This window comes from Artemia sp. Qi Xiang Cuo, chromosome 4 (assembly GCF_049724085.1).
Source record: "Artemia sp. Qi Xiang Cuo chromosome 4, ASM4972408v1, whole genome shotgun sequence".
Classification (NCBI taxonomy): Eukaryota; Metazoa; Arthropoda; class Branchiopoda; order Anostraca; family Artemiidae; genus Artemia; species Artemia sp. Qi Xiang Cuo.
In genome coordinates this window covers 18,209,212-18,229,703 of record NC_142797.1, presented here as the reverse complement: position 1 = coordinate 18,229,703, position 20,492 = coordinate 18,209,212, and the positions used below count along the sequence as shown (strand labels likewise).

The 20,492-nt window shown below is 34.4% G+C and overlaps 1 protein-coding gene across 1 annotated transcript in view; it reads right to left on the bottom strand.

Moving 5' to 3' along the window:
* The window catches only part of LOC148952844 (uncharacterized), a 128,289-nt gene that overhangs the window by 72,495 nt on the left and 35,302 nt on the right, over positions 1 to 20,492 (bottom strand). The window contains exons 3-6 of the mRNA XM_089088128.1: positions 14,491 to 14,562; positions 12,915 to 13,039; positions 5,698 to 5,853; positions 159 to 308 (exon numbers count right to left, since the gene is read on the bottom strand). Coding sequence (XP_088944254.1) covers positions 159 to 308; positions 5,698 to 5,853; positions 12,915 to 13,039; positions 14,491 to 14,562 — 503 coding nt within the window. The remainder of the gene's footprint in view (positions 1 to 158; positions 309 to 5,697; positions 5,854 to 12,914; positions 13,040 to 14,490; positions 14,563 to 20,492) is intronic.

Genomic DNA, 20,492 nt, shown 5'->3' with positions numbered 1-20,492 from the left:
GTTTTAATTTAAAATGGAGAGACAAGTACTAAAAAATAGATTAAGGTTGTCAGTTTTCCTTAGGTGGCAATCTTATAAAAAAAAAGCTGTTTTTATCGCAATAAAACTTTGGTGTTAGTAGGAAAGACAGGAAGAACAAGAAGAAGCGAAAACGTAACCTTTTTTGGTCCCGGAGGATATATGAAAGCTGTGCTCTTTGTTTGCGAAGCAGACTGGGAAGGGGGATTATACCAAAGTGCATCAAATTCGTCGTCTTTTGACTGTTTGTCAACAGTTTGGTACCACACAAAGTTGTCAGCTTTAGTCGACTGTGTTTCACGAGGTTCAAGAAAGAAAATAATATCAATATGGTAAAAAGCAATTAGCTTACTATTCCATACCTCAAATCACTTTACAATATATGCAATGGCTATGGCACTAGTGACGTAGCTAGAGGGAAAGGGGGCGGCTGTCTGTATGGCACATCTATAAATCTAACGCGAAGAGATAACAAACTGGATCCCTTTTTGCGTATCAGAGACGTGGAGGTACCGTTACAGGACCGGAGACATGAAAATAAAATTAAATATATACTTAGAGGTAGATCTGCAAAGTAGAGACACTGGAGATATGGATAGTGACGCAGGAAAATGGACCTGGGCTAAAAATTTTGTGCACCAACGGAAATTGTACAGAACATCGTATTGACAGAAAGTGAAAGAGCAAACAAAAACACAACTAGAAAATTTTATAAACCACACAGTACTATTAAAGTAAAATTCTAATACCGGTTACATATGCAATGACCGTCATCAGTAGTTTTACTACTGATGACGGTCACTGCATGTTTTTAATATGCTCATATATTATATTTTATCATACAGCAAAATATTTTCAGCTAAACACACAACTGTTTAATTGTTCCATGTTTCTCCCCAATTTGCAAGGCAATGCCTAACACTTATTCAACGACACACCAACCCCCCCCTCCCAAAAAATTGGAAACAAAAGTTTCTGGTTTCATTTTTGTGCTCTACTCAACTTTGGAATACATGAATATATACCAACATTTACATATGTACATCTAGCATATGCACAGAATTTATAACTGTAGAAAACCTTAAATAGAACATATATAAGAAGAACCAATATTTCATATTTAAAACTTCCACGGCAGTAGGCTTCTTGGGACCTGATCTTTGGCTTCAGCTGTAAGCAAGTGTCAAAGAAGAAGAGGAAGAGAATGCATAAGTAAGTCGCAATATGAACTAATGTTACATGCATATATGTTAGTAAGTACCTCATGGTATTCCATGTTTTACTTTTTTCAGGATTTTAATAAGTCTTTTTAATCTTATCATAGTGGACATTGATACCCTAAAATGTATCATAAACAGCGCAGTAGCACTGCCTAAGTAAAGAACGAAGTTGGCACAATGTATTAGTTATTTATTTATTTTTTCTTTTGACCAGGGCACTTCGTATCGAAGGAGTTGTCGTAGAAACTGTGAAAAGAGCTCATTCAATTGGAAATTGGAGTGGTTTGTGCCCTTTTTAATAGTCGAAAGTGATTAGAAGGCAACTAACACCTCTTCCACGCCCACCATTTCCCGAAACACATCCAATCAAAATTTGAGATAGCCATTTTGTTCAGCGTAGTTGATTTCCAAATAGAAATTATGTTTTTGAGAAGGACACTCCCCCACAGTCGTCAGAGAAATGGTTGTAAATTATGTATCTATTGGTGTCAAAATTCCGTTTTTTAGAGTTTCGGATACCATTGAGCCGGGTCACTCCTTACTTACAGTTCGTTACCACGAACTGTTTGATCGATGCTGGTTTGTGGTAGTTTCACGTTTGGTAGGTTATTTTATTTTATTTTTGCTCATTTTTGGTTTAATGGAGTTCATTACTTTTCTTTGAAAAACTAATTTGGTGGAAAAAGTTTTTTTTTTTTTAATTTTAATAAAAGTTAAACCTACAAAACGGTCGAGAGGGGTGTAAATATTTTAAAAACAATTTGCTGAAAAAAGTGCAGTACCATTTCTGATTTTTTTTTTTTAAAGAATTATATTCTTAAAATATTTTTAGGCTAGAAAGGGGTGGGGGAGGGGGTACCCGGTCTGTCCTTCTTTCAAAAGGCACCCATGGTAATAGATTATCGTATGTAGTACAGGAACCTCACAATGTATTCTTAGAAATTAAAAAGCTTATCTGGAAATACTAATGTAAACACCTTTTGCAGATCCCTGCAAAACTGGTATTATTAAGTCCTTTTCCCTCTGTCATTAGGTGACAAAACCAAACATGAAATTTCTACAACAACCAAAACAAAGCGTCAGGAGAAAATTTTGAAAACATTTCAATAAAAAGAACCTTATCATTTCTGAGTTTTCTCAAACTTTGCATTTTCAAGGACATTTTTAGCCTTTAAAGGAGGGAATATGCCCAGTCTGTCTTTTCCCCAGAAGGCACACGTGGCAGTAGCTCAACAAATACAGCGTAAAAACACAAATGTATATTTTTTGTAACAAAAAGAGCTATCCTAATGACTCTGGTACAAAATATTGACACAGATTACTACAAAATAGTAAGGTCATGTAAGTTCTTCCACTAGGTTATAAAGTTAAACATAAATATTGTACAGCAATCGATACATGGTATTAGTGGTAAAAACAGACAGGACAAGAGTACGCCAAAAATAACATATTTTGGTCTAGGGGAGAGGCAACTATAAAGTGTATTCTTTATTTTTAAAGAGTGGGAGGGGCTGGGACCTGCTGGACGTCAGTAGTCACACTTTTATTGCCACACAGACCCTTTCATCACATTATTCCTTAAGTGTTCATCAGAGATTACCATCTAGATTTACTAGCTCTGTCGCAAGTCTGGCGAACTATATGAGGATAAAAAGAAGCTAGATGCCGACCACAACATCATATATAGCGAACCAGAAAATAAGTGAGAAGTCAGAGTTGCATTGATGAAGCCGAAGCAGACCAATAAGTCGCTCTATAAATGGACACCTCTATCTCCAAGAATATTAACTGCAAATTTTCAGGGAACTCATGCTAAACTATCAGTTGTTAATTACTTCGCCTCTGCAAATGAAGCCACTTACAAGGAAAAAGACCAGTTCTCCAAATCACTTCAAGGAATAGCAAAAGATAAACAAAGGCATGATATTGTGTGCTTTCTTGGAGACTTTCATGCTAAAATTTAGAATGACCAAACCTTCAGCCATCAGGTCCTTGGCCAACATGATTTTGGTTAAAGAAACGAAAAGGGTAGCTCCTGATCAATTTTACCCTCATGGACCTTGTAATTGATCGACCTCTGCTCCCTCACAGGGATGTTCAGAAATAGTTGTATTCGTCACCAGATGGAGCGACCAAAAACCGGATTGATCACTGCCTTATAAGCAGAAAGTGGTGATCGAGCCTAAAAGATTTTTCCGCTTACAGAGGAGCTGACGGATCACATCATAACCTTAAGACTATCAAATTTTGTCAAAAGTTGAAAAATATTTGCAACAAAACGACAGAACTCAGACCTGTTTTTGACCTTGAAAAACTACAAGACAGGACAGTAAAACAATCTCTTATATAAGAACTATGCAGTAGATTTGCATCCCAATTCATATCAGCCCCATCCGAATGTGAATCAATATAGGATGCCATGAAGGATTACTACCATTTAACAGCTAAATCGACCTTAGGCTCCCAGAGTAACCCAAAAGACCGGTGGCTGTCAGAACAAACCTGGTATCTAAGAAATAAAATGAGAGCATCTATCCTCCAACAACAAGTCCCTATAGTAAAAAAAAAGGTTTTAAACAAAAAGTAAACAAAATGTTTTAAATTATAAAACATTGCAGGCAGAAGAAGGAGCAAAAAGACTCCAGAGCCATGAACAAAATTATAAATACAGACGCACCAAGCAGAGATGCATCGGCGATGCTAGTAACAGAACAGATTGCAGTCAATGAAGCATGGGCAAATAATTTTGAAAATTCACTAAATGGACCTCATTCAGAGGCACCCCCTAACATTGCAGATATCCCCATCGTCCATTTACATGACAGCACGGACCCACCTTCTGTCAGTGAGATCCGAGAAAAAGCAAAGAAACTGAAAAATGGAAAATCATCCAACTGGACTGCACATCTGCAGAGATGGTTCGGGTGTCTTTATCCTCATGCATTTCCCTTTGGTCTTTATTCTTCACTCGGACTTGGATAACAGCCAAAGTACCATCGGATCGAAAACACAGCACACTCATCAGGATATTCAAAAAAGGAGACACTACCATGCCTGCCCACTGGCAGGGTATATGTCTTCTGTCAATATCTGGGTAGATGCTCTCTTTACATCATCTTAGAGAGGATCCGAACGCAACACCGAGATGAGCAGTATGGCTTCTCAAGCTTTTTATCACTTCCACCTTATATTAATGCTTAGACTTCTAACTAAAGAAATTAGAGAGTAACATTCGAAGATTTATATCATCTTTGTCGACTTCAAGAAGGCCTTTGACTCAGTAGATTGTGAAAGTGTGTGGAAGATTATCGTTTATGGATTCCCTATCGTCATATACGAGGGTAGTGAATACTGTGTCAAGACACCAGAGAGCCAAAATTGTTTCTGGATGGTGTCAGCAGTAAAACAGGAATGTGTTCTGTAACCATTACTTTTTGTAATAGAGATCGATTGCATCCTGCGGAAAACAGAGGCAAGATGTGTTAGATTAATGTCTGAAGCTCAGGTCAACAGCATAGATTTAGCCTACGACATAGCATTGTTTGGGCCAAGCAAATATGAACACAAGAATTACGAGATGAGGACACGACAAAGGCCATCCATCTTGGTCTGAGGGTGAATGCAAAAAAAATAAAACGCAAGGCAACAAGTGACCCCCTCTATTCATTAAATATGGTCAAAAAAATGTTGAAAAAGTTCTCCATTTCAAGTACATAGGAAGTACCATAGAGAACACCGGCTCGACATTAAAAAGAGGTATTTACCAGAATAGTACCTCCAACTGACATTTTCGACAAACAACGTTGTCATCACAGAAATGTTTCCTACGTCTCAAGCTGCGGCTCTTCAACAGCAATGCTATTCAAGTACTAATATAGACTTTTGGCTCTTGAAAACCCATGTCTCTGGAGAATAATGGTCACAGAAGACGACAAACAACTCCACCTGTGAAATAAACTCGACAGCTCTTAGTGACTTACACCAGCAGAGCATCCTACGACGTTGGAGATATTTGGGACATGTCCTCCGTATGGACAACCATATACCCCACAAGCGGCTTTACATTAGCAACCACCAGGAAGTCGTAGCCGGAGAAAACTGAGAAATATACTGTACCGGACCTGCAAGAAAGATTTACGTAGCCTGCACGCCTCCCATCCACCAGACTGGGCGGACATCACTGCAGCAGCAAACCTGAAGGATGATAGGCGGCTCCTCCTATATGCCCTGTGTGTGTATGAGGTAAGGTAAAGTATATTAGAGAGGGAAGCCCCGCTTTTTTGTTGTATTTAACTTTTGTTGGTATGTCTGGTTTTAAAACAATAAAACGAACGCAAAACCTGATTGACTCTTTTGTACGAAATTTTAAGCAAGTGAATTGAACAAAAAGCTTTTGTGTCATAACTATCTGTAGCATTAGGAAACAAGACAGACAGAACAAGAGCAAGCAATAAGTAACCTTTGTGGGTCCAGGGGGGTATATATAAACCGTACTCTTTGCTTGTGAAGCATGCTTTGAAGGGGGGTTGTGCCAAAGTGCATCAAATTCGTCATCTTTTGTCTGTTTGTCAACAGGTTCAAACCATAGTGGATCAAAGTCGTCAGCCGTAGTCGACTGTGTATTTGGAGGTCCATAAAAGAAAATGACATAAAAATAAAGTTGAGCACGAATCAATCCTCATTGCTTAAAATCAAAGAATATGGAAAAGCTATGAGAGAGCAAACTCGAGTTAGTTTTTTTTTTAGCAAAAAACGAACGTCATCTAGTGCTATCTAGCAAAATCTAAAGTTATTATTAAACCTAATTCAAGTATTAGTTGTGTTTGTTTTGTTTTGTTATTTCATTTCTACTTTACTTTAAATTGGACCTAACATAACAGAACCAGCTTTGTCCAAAGGAGATACTGCGTATATCCGTGCCCATTTTTGAAAACTATCTTATATTGCCCATACTAAACTAACCTTAAATATTTTATAGTCAATGAAAAATAGTTAAACAGTATTTCGGAAAATTTTTCCGTTCTATCCAAATAACTTTAGACCTTAATCGAAACCCAAATTTTTGTAAAGTAAATACTAGCTGATTTGCTGCTTACCCCAGTTCTTTCCTTTGAGTCTTCCTCTTTATTTTTTGTTCTTCTTCTCCTCCATGAATTAAATCGTGGCTAAATTCAATCTTAAAACATCGAATAAAGTACTGGGGGTAATAGAACTACCAAATTTGGTTACGAATATGAACCAAATGAACACACTGAATCACCAAATTTTCCACTAGACAGAACTAGTGCGATAGAATCCACATAAATTGGGTAGCGAATAGGGCATTAAATCAAATATATAGAAATAGACAGAAAAGAAACAGACATGGCTGTTTCTACCGAAAATTTTTGGCGAAAATTTTACGTGCCCCATTGCACTATTAGTGTGGGTATTAGCTCTTTAATTTCTATTAAACCAATGTAAAATCGTACAGCTTTCCTTTCTTATAAATTTCCTATGCTCTTTGGTTTGAGAAGTTATTCAAAAGTTTTTCTACTTACTTCACAATGGCGAATCCCTTACCGGCAAAAAATGGAGCCAAAGAAAAAGTTTAGGAAAAGCAATGGTCTCTAGCACTGAGAATACGTACTGTCGAGGTACTACAGGCTTTGAAATTACGTTTTACCGAGAGAGGTAACTCCTTCTCAAACGTTATTTTCTAAAAACTGATCTTAAGTCATGATTTTAGTTAAAATAAAGTAAATATATCTTTTGGATTTTTGGCCGTTGAAGCTTAAAAGTTATTGAAAGTAATATTAAAGTAAACTAATATATTCAGGTCATTTTAAAATTTAAAAGATAAATATTAGTTATTTTTCTTAGAATAGAACATTCTCTGGTATGGTTTTCTTTTTTTTGATTCATTTAACGCCGAAAAGAAATTAGACCTTGCATATTTCCTGAGACCTCATTAACTTTAATCTCATTAACATCAGCTTCGGAAACCGTAACATACTATTTAGAGCCCACGCTTTTAAGGTCGATGTGAAGCATAAGCTATATATCAGGGAACTTTCTTCCGAGGCTGGGCCAGAAATATGAACGCATACCCTGATTAAGATTCTATATCACAAAAGGGAAATTAGAAGCTACAAATTCATCCACGTAAAAATGCTACTCAGCATGTAGATCTATATCTACATGTAGATCTATAGAAAACTAATAGTTACAATTATTTGGGGAGATTTACAATAAGAATATGCTTGGGTCAACATTTTATGAGTGGAGTCAGAGCGCAACTGACCATTGGAAATAAAATCAAAAGCAAAATAGGTCAAAGTGGAAGTCAAAAGCTTAATAGGTCACATTCATCATAATATACTTCAGAACTGCAAGTTTTACACAGAAATAAATTTTCTTATGATCTTCTCATTCGCACACATTTAAACATGCTCCATACCTGCTCCACACCATGCTCCATAACTGTACCTACCTGCACACATAAATGCGGGTTGAATTTTCCTCATTGACTGTTAGAGGACCTATTTTGTAGATCTGAGGTAAAATCACTTAAGTGCAAAACAAATGGGTGGTTGGATTTAGAAAGAAATTCTATACCAGCCCTTTAGAACAATCCTCTATATTCTGATCTTCTCAAAGCTTATACTTGAATACTCTTCCCTTCAGAACATTTATAATTACATAGATGCATAGATAGACGTTCTTGACCATTTATTGACTATCTGATCCCTTTTCAAAATTGAATCCTTGCGAGACTCCTGGTACTTTATAAAAAACCAAGGGAATCTAGCCTCGTTGGATCCTAGCTCATAATATAATTTCGTCTTTTCAAATAAATCCAGAGATTTCTGGGAGTTTCTCACCCTTGAATAAAACTTCTGCGCAAGACATTCTTGACAAGATGTTATCTCTCTTTTTTCAGAGTCCAAATTAAGGCTAAATTCCCTGCTTCAACTTGCACAATAATATACGGTGTTCAAAAGATCATATCTCAAATACAATATTGCATCTGTGGATATAAGAAACCTGGACCGTATTCAGTAAAATTAAAAAAAGATAGAGAAAAAAAGTAGCAAAAAACCTCAAAAAAGAGAGAAAAGAAAAAGAAGACTTTTTTATGTTTTGCGAATTATTCGTCAGGTAAAGCTTATTGTATTGGAGATACAGCTTTCTGATAACCAGATAAAAAGTTTCTATAAAGCTTACATGAAGCAAGCAAGCCCTGTCTTTTGGAAAAATGTGAAGCAAGCTTTTTTGGTACCAACTTCTCAATTCCTTCTTTTTTTGTCAAAAGAAAAACACATAAAATGTTTGAAAATAGGCGAGTCAAAACAGAATAAATCGATCAGAGGATGGATATTTTACGTATAGAAAAAGAAACGTCAAAGTATAAAAGAACTTTTTTAAGATAACGGTGCCAAAAAAAAATCAAAACACCGTGTATTGTTTTGGTGCATATAATATAAGCATCCAAGTCATTTGTTTCAATTGGAGGAGGTAGCAAGCGAGGAAAGAGGGAGAGGTTGAAATTTGCCCCTCCTATATGATTTTGCCCTCCTAGATTTTGAAAAATGATTTTTTTTTTCGTATTTTCTTTGAAAGATGTCTTTTTGGTCTTTGGTGAAAAATAATTTTAAAAAAAATTTGTTCCCCTCGATTTGGAAAAATACATTTTGCTCCCAAGTCCATAATTTTTGTGAATTAATGCCACTGATTCTAGTGATTTTAAAATTAACTATTTTGGAGGGTTGATATTTTTGAGAAAAATTGCAACGTTTTGAGAGGGTGAGAGCATTCTTCTTCTACCTTTTGATGTAGCTATCAATCCACAAATCCTAAAAATGTTATATAAAATATTATGCGTAGTATTATATTTAATTTTTTAAGTGTGTATTTTAAGTTGCAATAGCACACACACGTACTCACACACACACACAAAATAAACCCAGTCGTGTTCTTTATTTGGTTATTCCCTGGGGCTTATTTTAGGGCTTATTAATTTTCTTTTTTTATATAATATATGAATAGGCAATTTCACACAATAAAATAAATCTCTTTCGTTATTTATTTTCGTGAAAAAACTTTAAAAATGACTAAAACAACTGAAATATAAGACATTCTTGAGATAATTGTTAGTTGAAGCAAAAGAAAACTAATCAACTTCATGGTTTTAGTAGAATTATTATCATTCTGTTAGAAAAGTATGTAGTCAAATTGCATTACTTTCGTGAATTAGAAGATACAACGAAAAGATTTTTAACTTGTTAAAGAAATTAAGATTTCATCATCAAGAAGTCCCAAAATAAGTATCAAATTAAAAGTATGTTAAATATTGAATTCGTATGTCAGTATTCGCTCGTAGTTCAATAATAGTCGTTCGTAATTGAATAGCCTAGCGTCACCGATTATTAGGTTTGTAATTGGGGTCAGTTGCGTGCCCGGTAAGCTCAGCCAGAGTCAACTCAGCTCCAGAAATGGGCAGCTGGAGAAGGGTTAGGAATTTAAAAGGTGAAGTGTGCGAAAGCACAGGATAGCTGCGCCCACGTACTTCCTATCTGAATGGCTATGAAAAGGGAATTAGCACAGTCGGTAAAGACTGTCGAATCTTACGAAGCATCCTTTACTTTTTTACGAGTTAAAAACCGACTACTTGAAGGAAAAAAAGACTAGCTGAAGGAAAAATAATCCATTTTCCTTGTTTAGAAGTTGATTTTTCTTTATATATATTTTTTCTTAACTCCGCTTCTTTTTTGTATGTTGCAAGTGGGCAAAAATAAACTTATATTTTCTTAAAACAATATTTTTTTGCATTCTTATTTTGATAGCAATGATTTATAGTCGTATGACTGCAGTAGCTCATAACGCTTTACGTTAAACAACGTAATCTTTACAGGAGAGTACAGATCTTTAGTGACCTTTTAGATAAGGACAAAGATTCTACCAACATGGGCTACATTTTTGGTTTTTCTTTGGTGGGGGAAGGGGGAGAAGAATACGTGAAAACCTGTGAAAAAAGTGGGAACTTAAATTTAAGAAAATGGATTAAGCCATCTGATCAAATTCAGATAGTTTGAGGTAAAATGTAAAGAATAGGGCTTTGGATTTTGCAATCCCTACCGACGGGGCTAATCTGCGTTTCATGGCCCTATAGCTAAGAAATATAATGGGGGTTGGGGCCAGTCAGCTTGTGCTTTCGCACACCCTTCTTGTTTACCTTACCTATATTTCTCCAGGTACCCATTTAGAGCTGGGTTGACTTTGTCTGAGCTTACGGAGTGACGTCACTATACTGCTGTTCAAAACAAATGACTAGCTCCACCAGGACTCAAACCTCACGGACGATTTCACGGACGGATTTCACGGACGAAAGGTCTCAAGTTTAGCGTGCTAACCCCAGTTTGAGGGGCTGGCTGTAAATTTAAGTTTTACAAAAGTAACAATATATGTTCTGAATTGCTACAGTCACTGGTGGGGTTTCTAGCAAATACGGTAGAGTCTATAATAAATACTTAGTAATAAGATATAGTTAAATTCTCATAACTCCTGTCTTTAAATTACTCACAAATGACAGAGATGACTTTTGTTCTTCCAAATTTCAAAGGGGGAGGCTTATATTCAAAAATTTACTCCTTTGACTTATCCTTTAACTTATTTTATATAGGTTATCCTTTGACCTTTGACTCCTTATTTTTCACTTATTTTATAATATCTTTATCCGTTTGTAAAGTTACATTGAATTCTTTCTTAAAATTTTAATTTTGAAAAAATGGCTGATTTCCACTTTCTTTTATTATTCGAAAGTAGATCAAATATGACCATGTCATGACTGCGTAACAGTAAAGTAGAAAATTAAGATAATCAATTTAAATCCAACTGCAAGTTTAGACTCTTCCAGTTCCTCATGGGTCCTTTATTTTTAAGTTAGATTTTACGAAAGAAACGGGTGTGCGATTTTATTGCTCTTCAATTTTAGTAAATTTTATTTCTCTCTTTTTTTCTCTCTTTTCTCGAACAAAAAGAGAAAAAGAAGAAATTATCTTTCTCCTGGATGTTATCTCTTCAATGTCTATATTTTTATTGTCAATAAAGTTAAATTTGTGTCAAAATAATAGCAAGCAAGTAGAAAGGACAGAAAAGGAAGAAAAGGCATACTGCAACTCACCAAGTATAGTTAGTATTGAATATTTGGATATGTAAGCTTGGAATTTTTAATTCTTTGATTATTTTAAATACTCATTTTAGGTTCAATATTAGTCTACAAACACTCATTCATACTAGCACTCATCTGATTAAGTAAAATGATTGAGCGACGGATTATTGATTAAATAAGCAATAAAATACTTGAGTATTGAATCAATTATTCATTGATTAAGTACTTAATACACCATTCCAAATTCTAAAGTAGCAATAATCCTCAATTTAATGCTTCGAGAAAACTATATTTAGAAGAAACAATAGCTACGACTCTGTTGAAAAAGGAGCTATGCCCGGATAGTTTTTATGGCATTAATAGTCTAACAAATAATAAAAGTAGTTAAAGATTAAACAAGTTTCACTTAGTAGTCTAAGACACCGTCATTTGGGGTTATCTTCGAATTTTAAGAAAATCATGAGTTAGCATTTAATAGTTTACTAAAACACCAAAAATTAAGTTTTTTTTAGAATCATATCCCTTACAAAATCGTTGGTTCTAGACACTCACCCCCAATAATCGATTGACGAAGTAAAATTCTCGAATAACCAATTGTCCATTGGTTAAATAATCACTACTCGGCTTAATATATGCATTCCAGGAGTAATTCTGTGTTTATTACCTTGAAACTGCGCCCGGATAGTTATATAGCAAAAAATGAACTATACCCTGATAATTTTGATGGTACTACAGAAACAGTTTTTAAAAAACTTCGTATTAGCAAAGAGAAAAACATAGGTTACTGTCCTATATTTCCATGTTAAAATGTGTGGTTTTATCCCATTGGTTTGTTTTTATGCCATCAACCGTTACATTTTTTAGCTGATCATATTATTCCTTAAGCATTTGCCAGAAAGAGAAGCTAAATAGTCCCAGTTCTTTTTCATTTATTGCTGTATTTATTTATTATACATCAATATTTATATTTATTTATAGGTATAAATAAATATTTATTTATTTATTCATTGTGTGTAAAATTTCGAGCTAGTAAAAGGAACAGCCAACCCTGATTGGCTCTTTTATAGGAAATTTTAAGCAACGAGTGACAAATTTTTGAGTGACAATACTGTTAAGTCTTTGTTTCTTATTGGTATTAGTAAGGAAGATAGAAAGAATAAGAGTAAGCAATAAGTAACCTTTTGTGGTCCGGGAGGATATATGTAAACCGTATTCTTTGTTTGTGAAGTAGGCTTGGAGGGGGGGTTATGCCAAAGTGCATCAAATTCATCGTCTTTTGTCTGTTTGTCAATAGGTTGATACCAAAGTGGGTCAAAGTCGTCAGCTTTAGTCGGCTGTTTGTTACGAGGTTGGTACCAAAGCGCATCAAAATCATCAACAACACCCTGTTGTTGATTAAGCTGGCTATTTACCCGAAGCGTCTGGATTTGGTTTCCTAGCCTAAATGCAGGTTTTGAGGGTGCGGGTTCATGCGCAAATTTGCGTGATGGCGGAGCAGTGTGCCAGTTGTTTGAAGAATCTCTTACGATTTTGCTTTGTATGATTTGATTTCCGTGATTGTGGCTTGGGTTGTTGCAATCAGCACGTCGAGATGCAAATTGAGAGTTTGCATTTGAAGCAAATCGATTTGAAGGGGATGCAGAGCCATCACCTAAAAGAATGTTTTGAAAATATTAAAATCCAAACCTCGATCTGAAACTCGTGACAGACCCTAATGGCATTTTAACATTTATTTTCAACGCTCATCTTTTTCAGAAAAATAATCGACTCAGCTAAATTTAATTCATTACGTAAAAAAAAGGATCTCGCCTGTAAAAGCAGTAAGCGTAATGAGCAAATAATTACATTCAAATAAGTGTAAAAAAAAAGCGTTGTATCTTCACAATGTGTTTTCAACAAATAAAATAGGAATGAAAAATCAACCTCTGAAATGCGAACTATTTGAGGCAGCACTTACCTAGGAATTTTTTTCGGACGAGGGGGGACAAGCTTGTAAGAAAACCTTGAAACTGAAAATTATGCAATGCAAACATAAAATGGGGGGAAATCGTAATAATCTTAAAAATCAAAAATCTATATTTCTGAAAATTCTTCTATGTTCATGCCTCTGCTTAAGTAGTTACTTTCAACAACTTTAAATAATGCCTCTATGAGGTAAGGTTAAATGATGGATAACTAAGTCTTAAAATATATATATATATATATATATATATATATATATATATATATATATATATATATATATATATATATATATATATATATATATATATATATATATATATATATATATATATATATATATATATATATATATATATATATATATATATATATATATATATATATATATATATATATATATATATATATATATATATATATATATATATATATATATATATATATATATATATATATATATATATATATATATATATATATATATATATATATATATATATATATATATATATATATATATATATATATTTTTTTTTTTTTTTTTTTTTTTTTTTTTTTTATATATATATATATATATATATATATATATATATATATATATATATATATATATATATATATATATATATATATATATATATATATATATATATTATATATATATATATATATATATATATATATATATATATATATATATATATATATATATATATATATATATATATATATATATATATATATATATATATATATATATATATATATATATATATATATATATATATATATATATATATATATATATATATATATATATATATATATATATATATATATATATATATATATATATATATATATATATATATACATATATATATATCCAAATATATTTTGAAGACTTAGTTAACCACATAACCGTTTTGATTGTATAAATGAAGCAATAGATAATAAAATTTGAACATTAAACAAATAAGTCTATCCATATCGACATATCCAAAAAAAAAGTAAAGTAACAACAAGTATCGCACGAATATTAAGAATTATTTCGTTTTCGCAATTAAATCCAAACGTATTTCCTTAATCTAGCAATACAAATAAACTGCAGATATTTAGGTCGACTGGAGAACTTACCTTGCCACCAATATGTTTGCTTTGTCTCTACAGGTGTAGATCCTCTGGCAACGGCAAAATTTGGTTGGCTTCCTGAAAGAAGTTATAAGTTGTTTTATGGTTTGATATGTCTTACAATAGAAGTCGAGCGGTTTCTATTAATCAACAAGACTAACATAAACTTAAATCTGGGACTACTACTACTAACAACTCACCGCAGCATCAACTTTCCTGAGGCCAACACAGCTACGCACGCTTCTTCTCTATCCCAATCTATTCAAAGCCTCCTTCTCCAAACCCTCTAAGAAAGTTTCCATTTCCCTTAAATCTTCCCTTATGGCATCCTTCCACACCAACCGAAGACGACCTGCTTTCCGTTTAGCCCTAGACAGACGGCCAAAAAGGATATTCTTTGACAATATGTTACCCTTCATGCACAGAACTTGCCCTAGCCATCTCAACCCTTCTCTCATTATATCCCTAGAAAGCGGGATTGAGCCACACTTTTCGTACAATCTTCTGTTTGAAATACGGTCAGTCTTGGGCTGACCGTCCAAGACTGGCAAATCTTCGACTAGTTTCCGATTATCTCCGACTGAGATCAGACGTCCGTTTTTCTTAGCTTAAAAAAGGGATGGAGCGAGATAGGGAGAAAGAGGGAAAGAAAAATCTACAAAAATAAAAAAAAAGTTTATATAAAACAGTATTATTCCATTTCATCATCATCCAATTTCCCATGATCTTGCTTTCCAATATTAAAAAACGGTGTTGGCGACTTTAAGTTAAAATCATTGGGAATGTTCATAATGGTAGTGTATGACCCCTCATCTGCAATATGCATGAGATACTCTTATAACTTTTCTATATTTCTCAGAAACTTGTTTTTGCTTCTGTGCCTGGGCAATGACTGAATCAGTAAATCTGATCTAGGGGAGGGGAGAGCGTTAGGACAGTGACAGGTTACCTACATTTTGGAAATCTTTACTGTTTTAACTTGCCGACCGAAAAAAAATACTGTGTCCCTCTCTCTCTCTTTCGCCCCCCCCCCCCCTCTCGTTCTCTATTTATTTTTCTCTTTTTCCCCCTCTCAATGATTTGAAAATTGATATAATTGTATTAATTACGTAGATATTGGCTAAGAAAAAATGCTGTAATTTCCGAGTCAGCATCTGCCAAAAAGTTCGCCCAGAAGTATTCCAAATATAGAATTCTGCTGATTCTTTATGTACTATTCATTTCATGGAAGATGAATCATTAAGTGCGATGGCCTGAAATAAGGATGACGCCCCAATAAATTGGACAGTAATAATGTAAATTAAACACGTCAAAAAGATGGATTAGTGGATTATGATAAAGACTGTGGTTCAGCCACTCCTCGGTGACCTCTAATTTTTTTTTTTTTTTTTTTTTGTTACTCTCGGTATAGCCACACTTAGGTTTTCTGGACACATGTTCCCAATGAACACTTGGCTGGAGACTCAGCACCTAGTTTAAAGGCCATCCTCATTGAGTATTTTAAGCAATTCTTAAGTTATATCGTTTGAATGTACTGTACGGATATATGCTTTGGTATTACAAAGACCCTGTTGAACAGACCTCACCAGGGGAAGAAAATCTTCCCAAAAGATTTTCCCAACTTTGGGAAGAAATCCTCCCAAAGTTGGAGTCAATTTTTCAAATAAAGTGAAAATGACAGTGAAAATTGGTAAATGAGCCATATAGTGCCATAAAGGCAAAGCTATACTATGGAAAACTGACTGGTTCCTGTGGGTGCTTGAATTATGCAGGCTTTTCTTAGTTTTGATAAGATTTTGAAGAAACTAAATTTCAGCTTGGGGGGGGGCAACCTGGGATTTAAGGGGGGAAGATGTCCATTGCCCCATAAAAAATTACCATATCTATACTTTTTAATGAAGTTTTATTTCTCATTTTCATGAAAACAAGTGTCTTTAAGCGTCTGCTTATGGCAATGCTTCAAGAATGGATGCCCTCAATCGGTAATATATTTTTTTATATAGACTGCACAGCCATGGTTTATTGATTGCACAATAACGCATAATATTCATGAAAGTTATGGAATTTGCACTTTGAAAAGATTTTACTCCAAATGAACGAAGTTTATGTAAATCATATCCGTCCCCGTTGATCTGAAGAACACTTCATGGATAGTTGAAAAGTTTAGGCCTTGTAGACACATGCTTTGAAGCTTTTTAACCCCCCCCTGCCCCTAAAAATAATTAAATTGAAAGGAGTCTCAGATCAAAACTCACAAAGCTTCTTTAATAAACGTTCATTTTCTATGAACTGCATAAATGTGTAACGATGAATGTGGCAACGCGTGGCAGCATGGCCTCAGAAACGTGTAGGCTTAATACCCAATTTTCAAAATTTAAACTGATTGGTTACCTCAGAAATATGCCTGAATGTATTTTAACCCTACTCGAGCCAATATAATTTTTTGAGGCTCAAAATACCTTAAAACGGCGCTTTGTCATAGTACGGTTTCTTTTGCTAATTAAAAAATCACAAAAACTTTAAATTTTATACTGAATTAGTCCTATATTGATGTTCTACGAGCCCTGGTTGAATAGGATCAATCCTTAAAATAAGACAACAACAGCACAAAAACGAAAAACAAAATAAACACACAACCATGACATTCCTTCACGAGAAAATAATGAAATATTGTATTTTCGTATCACCTGATATCTCCCTTTTGTTATTCTCAGACATAACAAATTTGTTGGTGGGATTTTTGTTGGAATCAAGCCTCTTTTTGGAGTTTTCTTTAATCTCTTATAATCCTGTACATAAGTTTAAACTTAATAGATCTGATAAATTGGAATCAGCATGAAAAGTAGATTCTACTTTTAACAAGGCATTGTCATACTTCTTTTATTTTGAATTTCAGTTAGTATTGACAAGGGCTGCTCTTTACTTCCCGATCATTACCCGGGAAACTGACTGTTCATAAAGCAGTCAACAACAGTTAGATGAACAAAAAGTAGCAAGCTATTAAGATTTGAATAAACTCGATGTTCACTGAATCTATTACCTTAAAGTTCCACTGCTTTACACCGACAGTTTGACTCGTCCAAATTAAATAGTCGGTATGCAACCCCAGGGCTGCCTACTGTATGCCACCTAATTTAAATCCCGGAGCGACACTTATTTCGTCACACATGACATCCATCCGCCTCAACGTGTGTCCTTGCATCACGTGTCCCCTGGTGTACATGATTCCCGAAAATGGACAACCTATCGGTATGCCCTAAATAGTGTTCTCTTAGTAGCTTCAAGCGGTGTCCCAACATGTCTCAAGCTCCTAAGCCTGCCTTCAAAAAACGGTTCTATTGACTGAATTTGATGTTGACTTTTTCCAACACCCTTACTAATGCTTTGCTACAACTGGTGAAATTATCAAAATAACGAGCTCAGTATGTGAGCTATACCTTATGTTCAATTGTTTTAGGAAAGAAACATAAAAGCCACCTTTTCGCATCTTTTCACAGGCCTAAGAGTAAATAATAGACCAGAACTTTACTTTGGAAACAAAAATAGGTTGGTACTGTCCCATTTTTTCGGGCAAGAGATAGTAGGACCGCACATACGCTAGAAAACTAAGAAAAAATCTGATATAAGCATTTAAAGTCACGGAGAATATTCTTCATAATGAACTTCATAATTTACACAATTGCAAGACTTATACTTAGCTCTCAGAGGTGTAGCCTAATTATCGGCATGGCTTCTATCCCTACGTACCTTCAATACAAGAAAGACCTTTTAAATCAAGAAACTGTTTGTTTTCGTTACAGTGTGTACTTAATTCAGTTTCTGTACGAATACCAATTAGGGAAATAGCTGAAGCTTAAAAGACATCGCTACCGAGATGTAGATAAATATAACACAAGAATAAAAGAATGAGGCAAAAAATAGTAAAAATAGTAACTCCAAGAAGTCGTATTATACATATGGATTACAGGGGTCCAGGTACTCAGGCTCCATTTGTAGCTTTTGCTCCTGCAGCTCCTATGAGCCCAGAATGTCCTCCATCCCGTCAATAATTTCAACCCCGAGAGCATGCTCATGCATAACTGTTAAAATATGTCAGTTAGGTGTATGGGAGCACTCTGGATTCTGAATTTGAACCCTCTTCCACTCAAAAAGGACTCTGATTCTGGGATCGACCTGATTCTAAACATGTTGTTGACCAGTGGGAGTTTGGATTGTCTTCTTCTGAGAAACTGTGTCCCTTCAAAACATTCCTAGGAAGTGTGTTGCCAAAAGAATTTTATATTCCTTAAAGACTTGGTCGTTTTTTCTAGAGTGTTGACTACTGCATTAACCAGTGTCCTTACTTCATTCCTGACCTAAAACAAACTTTAGGACTTTCTTGCTAAAAGAACTTGTTAAATACCAACAATTTCTTATAACTAGTTAACGAGGGAGGGGGTGGTTACTCTTCCGAGAAACTCTTTCTTGGGATAGATTTGGGCAAATAGGACTTGATAAAACTTGTGGGAGAGATTTGGAAGTTGGAGAGATTTGACTAGTCAAGAATATACCCTTGAATTTGGTAGTTTAATTTACTGCAACTGATGTCATCCCCCACCTTCTAGGTTTGGAACCATACTTGTTCAGAAATTTTTAGACCACGGAAATATGCTCAAAAAATAAATTTTAGAATACTTTGGATGCCTGAAGTCTAGGGGCGTGGCCTTGTCTGATGTCACAAAGCTGAGCTTTCCAACTTGTTAACACAATGTTGCTAAAATATAAGTTTTCTACTTTGCTAACAATTACTATGAATTCTCCTGTTGTTGTTATTATGAAAGGAGCTATTAAAGTGAAAGCAGACTTGTCTGCAAAACAAAGACAGGGCAATAATATTACAAGAGGAGTCAAGTTATGGAGACGCACGATTTTCCGTCGAAAATTTGCGGAGATCACGCTTCTGATAATCATTATTTACTCCTGGCGGATATTTGGTAATTTTATTTTTAAACTAATAAAGCGATCCCAGTTCATTAGATTACTGAGATGACTTTCCAAAGAAAGAGAGAGGTTAAAAGAAAAGTTGTCTTTTTTTACAGAAGTGAACCACATTTTCCTTAAATATCATGAAATGTCGCACTTTCAGAATGTTTATCGTCTTCCAAAGGGTTGGCGGATGCCTTTTCTGGTAAACTAGCAAATTAATAAAGGTAAACTATAAAATTCACTAAGTTATGAAATACTAAAATTATTTTTTGATATTTGATAGCAAAATTTTCCCTATTTTTTGAATACCCTAACAAAAAAAAATTTTGAAGGGTGTCTAAAAATATCGAGACCCTTTGCAAATCAAATAATAAAATAGATAGCCTAGTACGATATTACCCGCCATTATATAACTCAGAGCATCCATTGATATTTTCTAACAAGAAAAATATATTTGATTCTTGTGAATTCGTATATTTGGTTCTTAAGTTCTTTGCCGGTTGTAGCGTTGAAATGATGCATCAACAGAGGTTTTCTTCTACACATACTATTTACTTCTGTTTTCCTTGCCAAACGGTTCTAGCAAGGAGTGTTCAACTTCTACCCTGTATGCAGGGAGACACTTTTATGTCATTTGCAATGCTTTATTGGTTTTCTCGAGTACCGAAATTAGTAATTAGAGTAATTAGATACAACCCATGTTAAGTTACTTTTAAATGATGACGGATTAAATTTTTCGTCTTTACGGAGATATTTTTCAGAGGCAACGCTATAGCGTTGCATATAGTAAAGGCCATACGGCTCCAATGTTTTATTATTTATTTGTTATTATTATTTTTTTCCCAGAGGCACTTCATATGGAAGGGGTCGTCATAGAAACTTCAAAGGGGGCTCATTCGATTGAAAATCGAAAGTTCTAGTTTCCTTTTTAAGGGTCAAAAGTGATTGGAAGGCAACTAACGCCGCTTCCATGCGTACCATTTCCCCAAACACATCCAATCAAAATTTTGAGATAGTCATTTTGTTCTAATTAGTTGATTTCT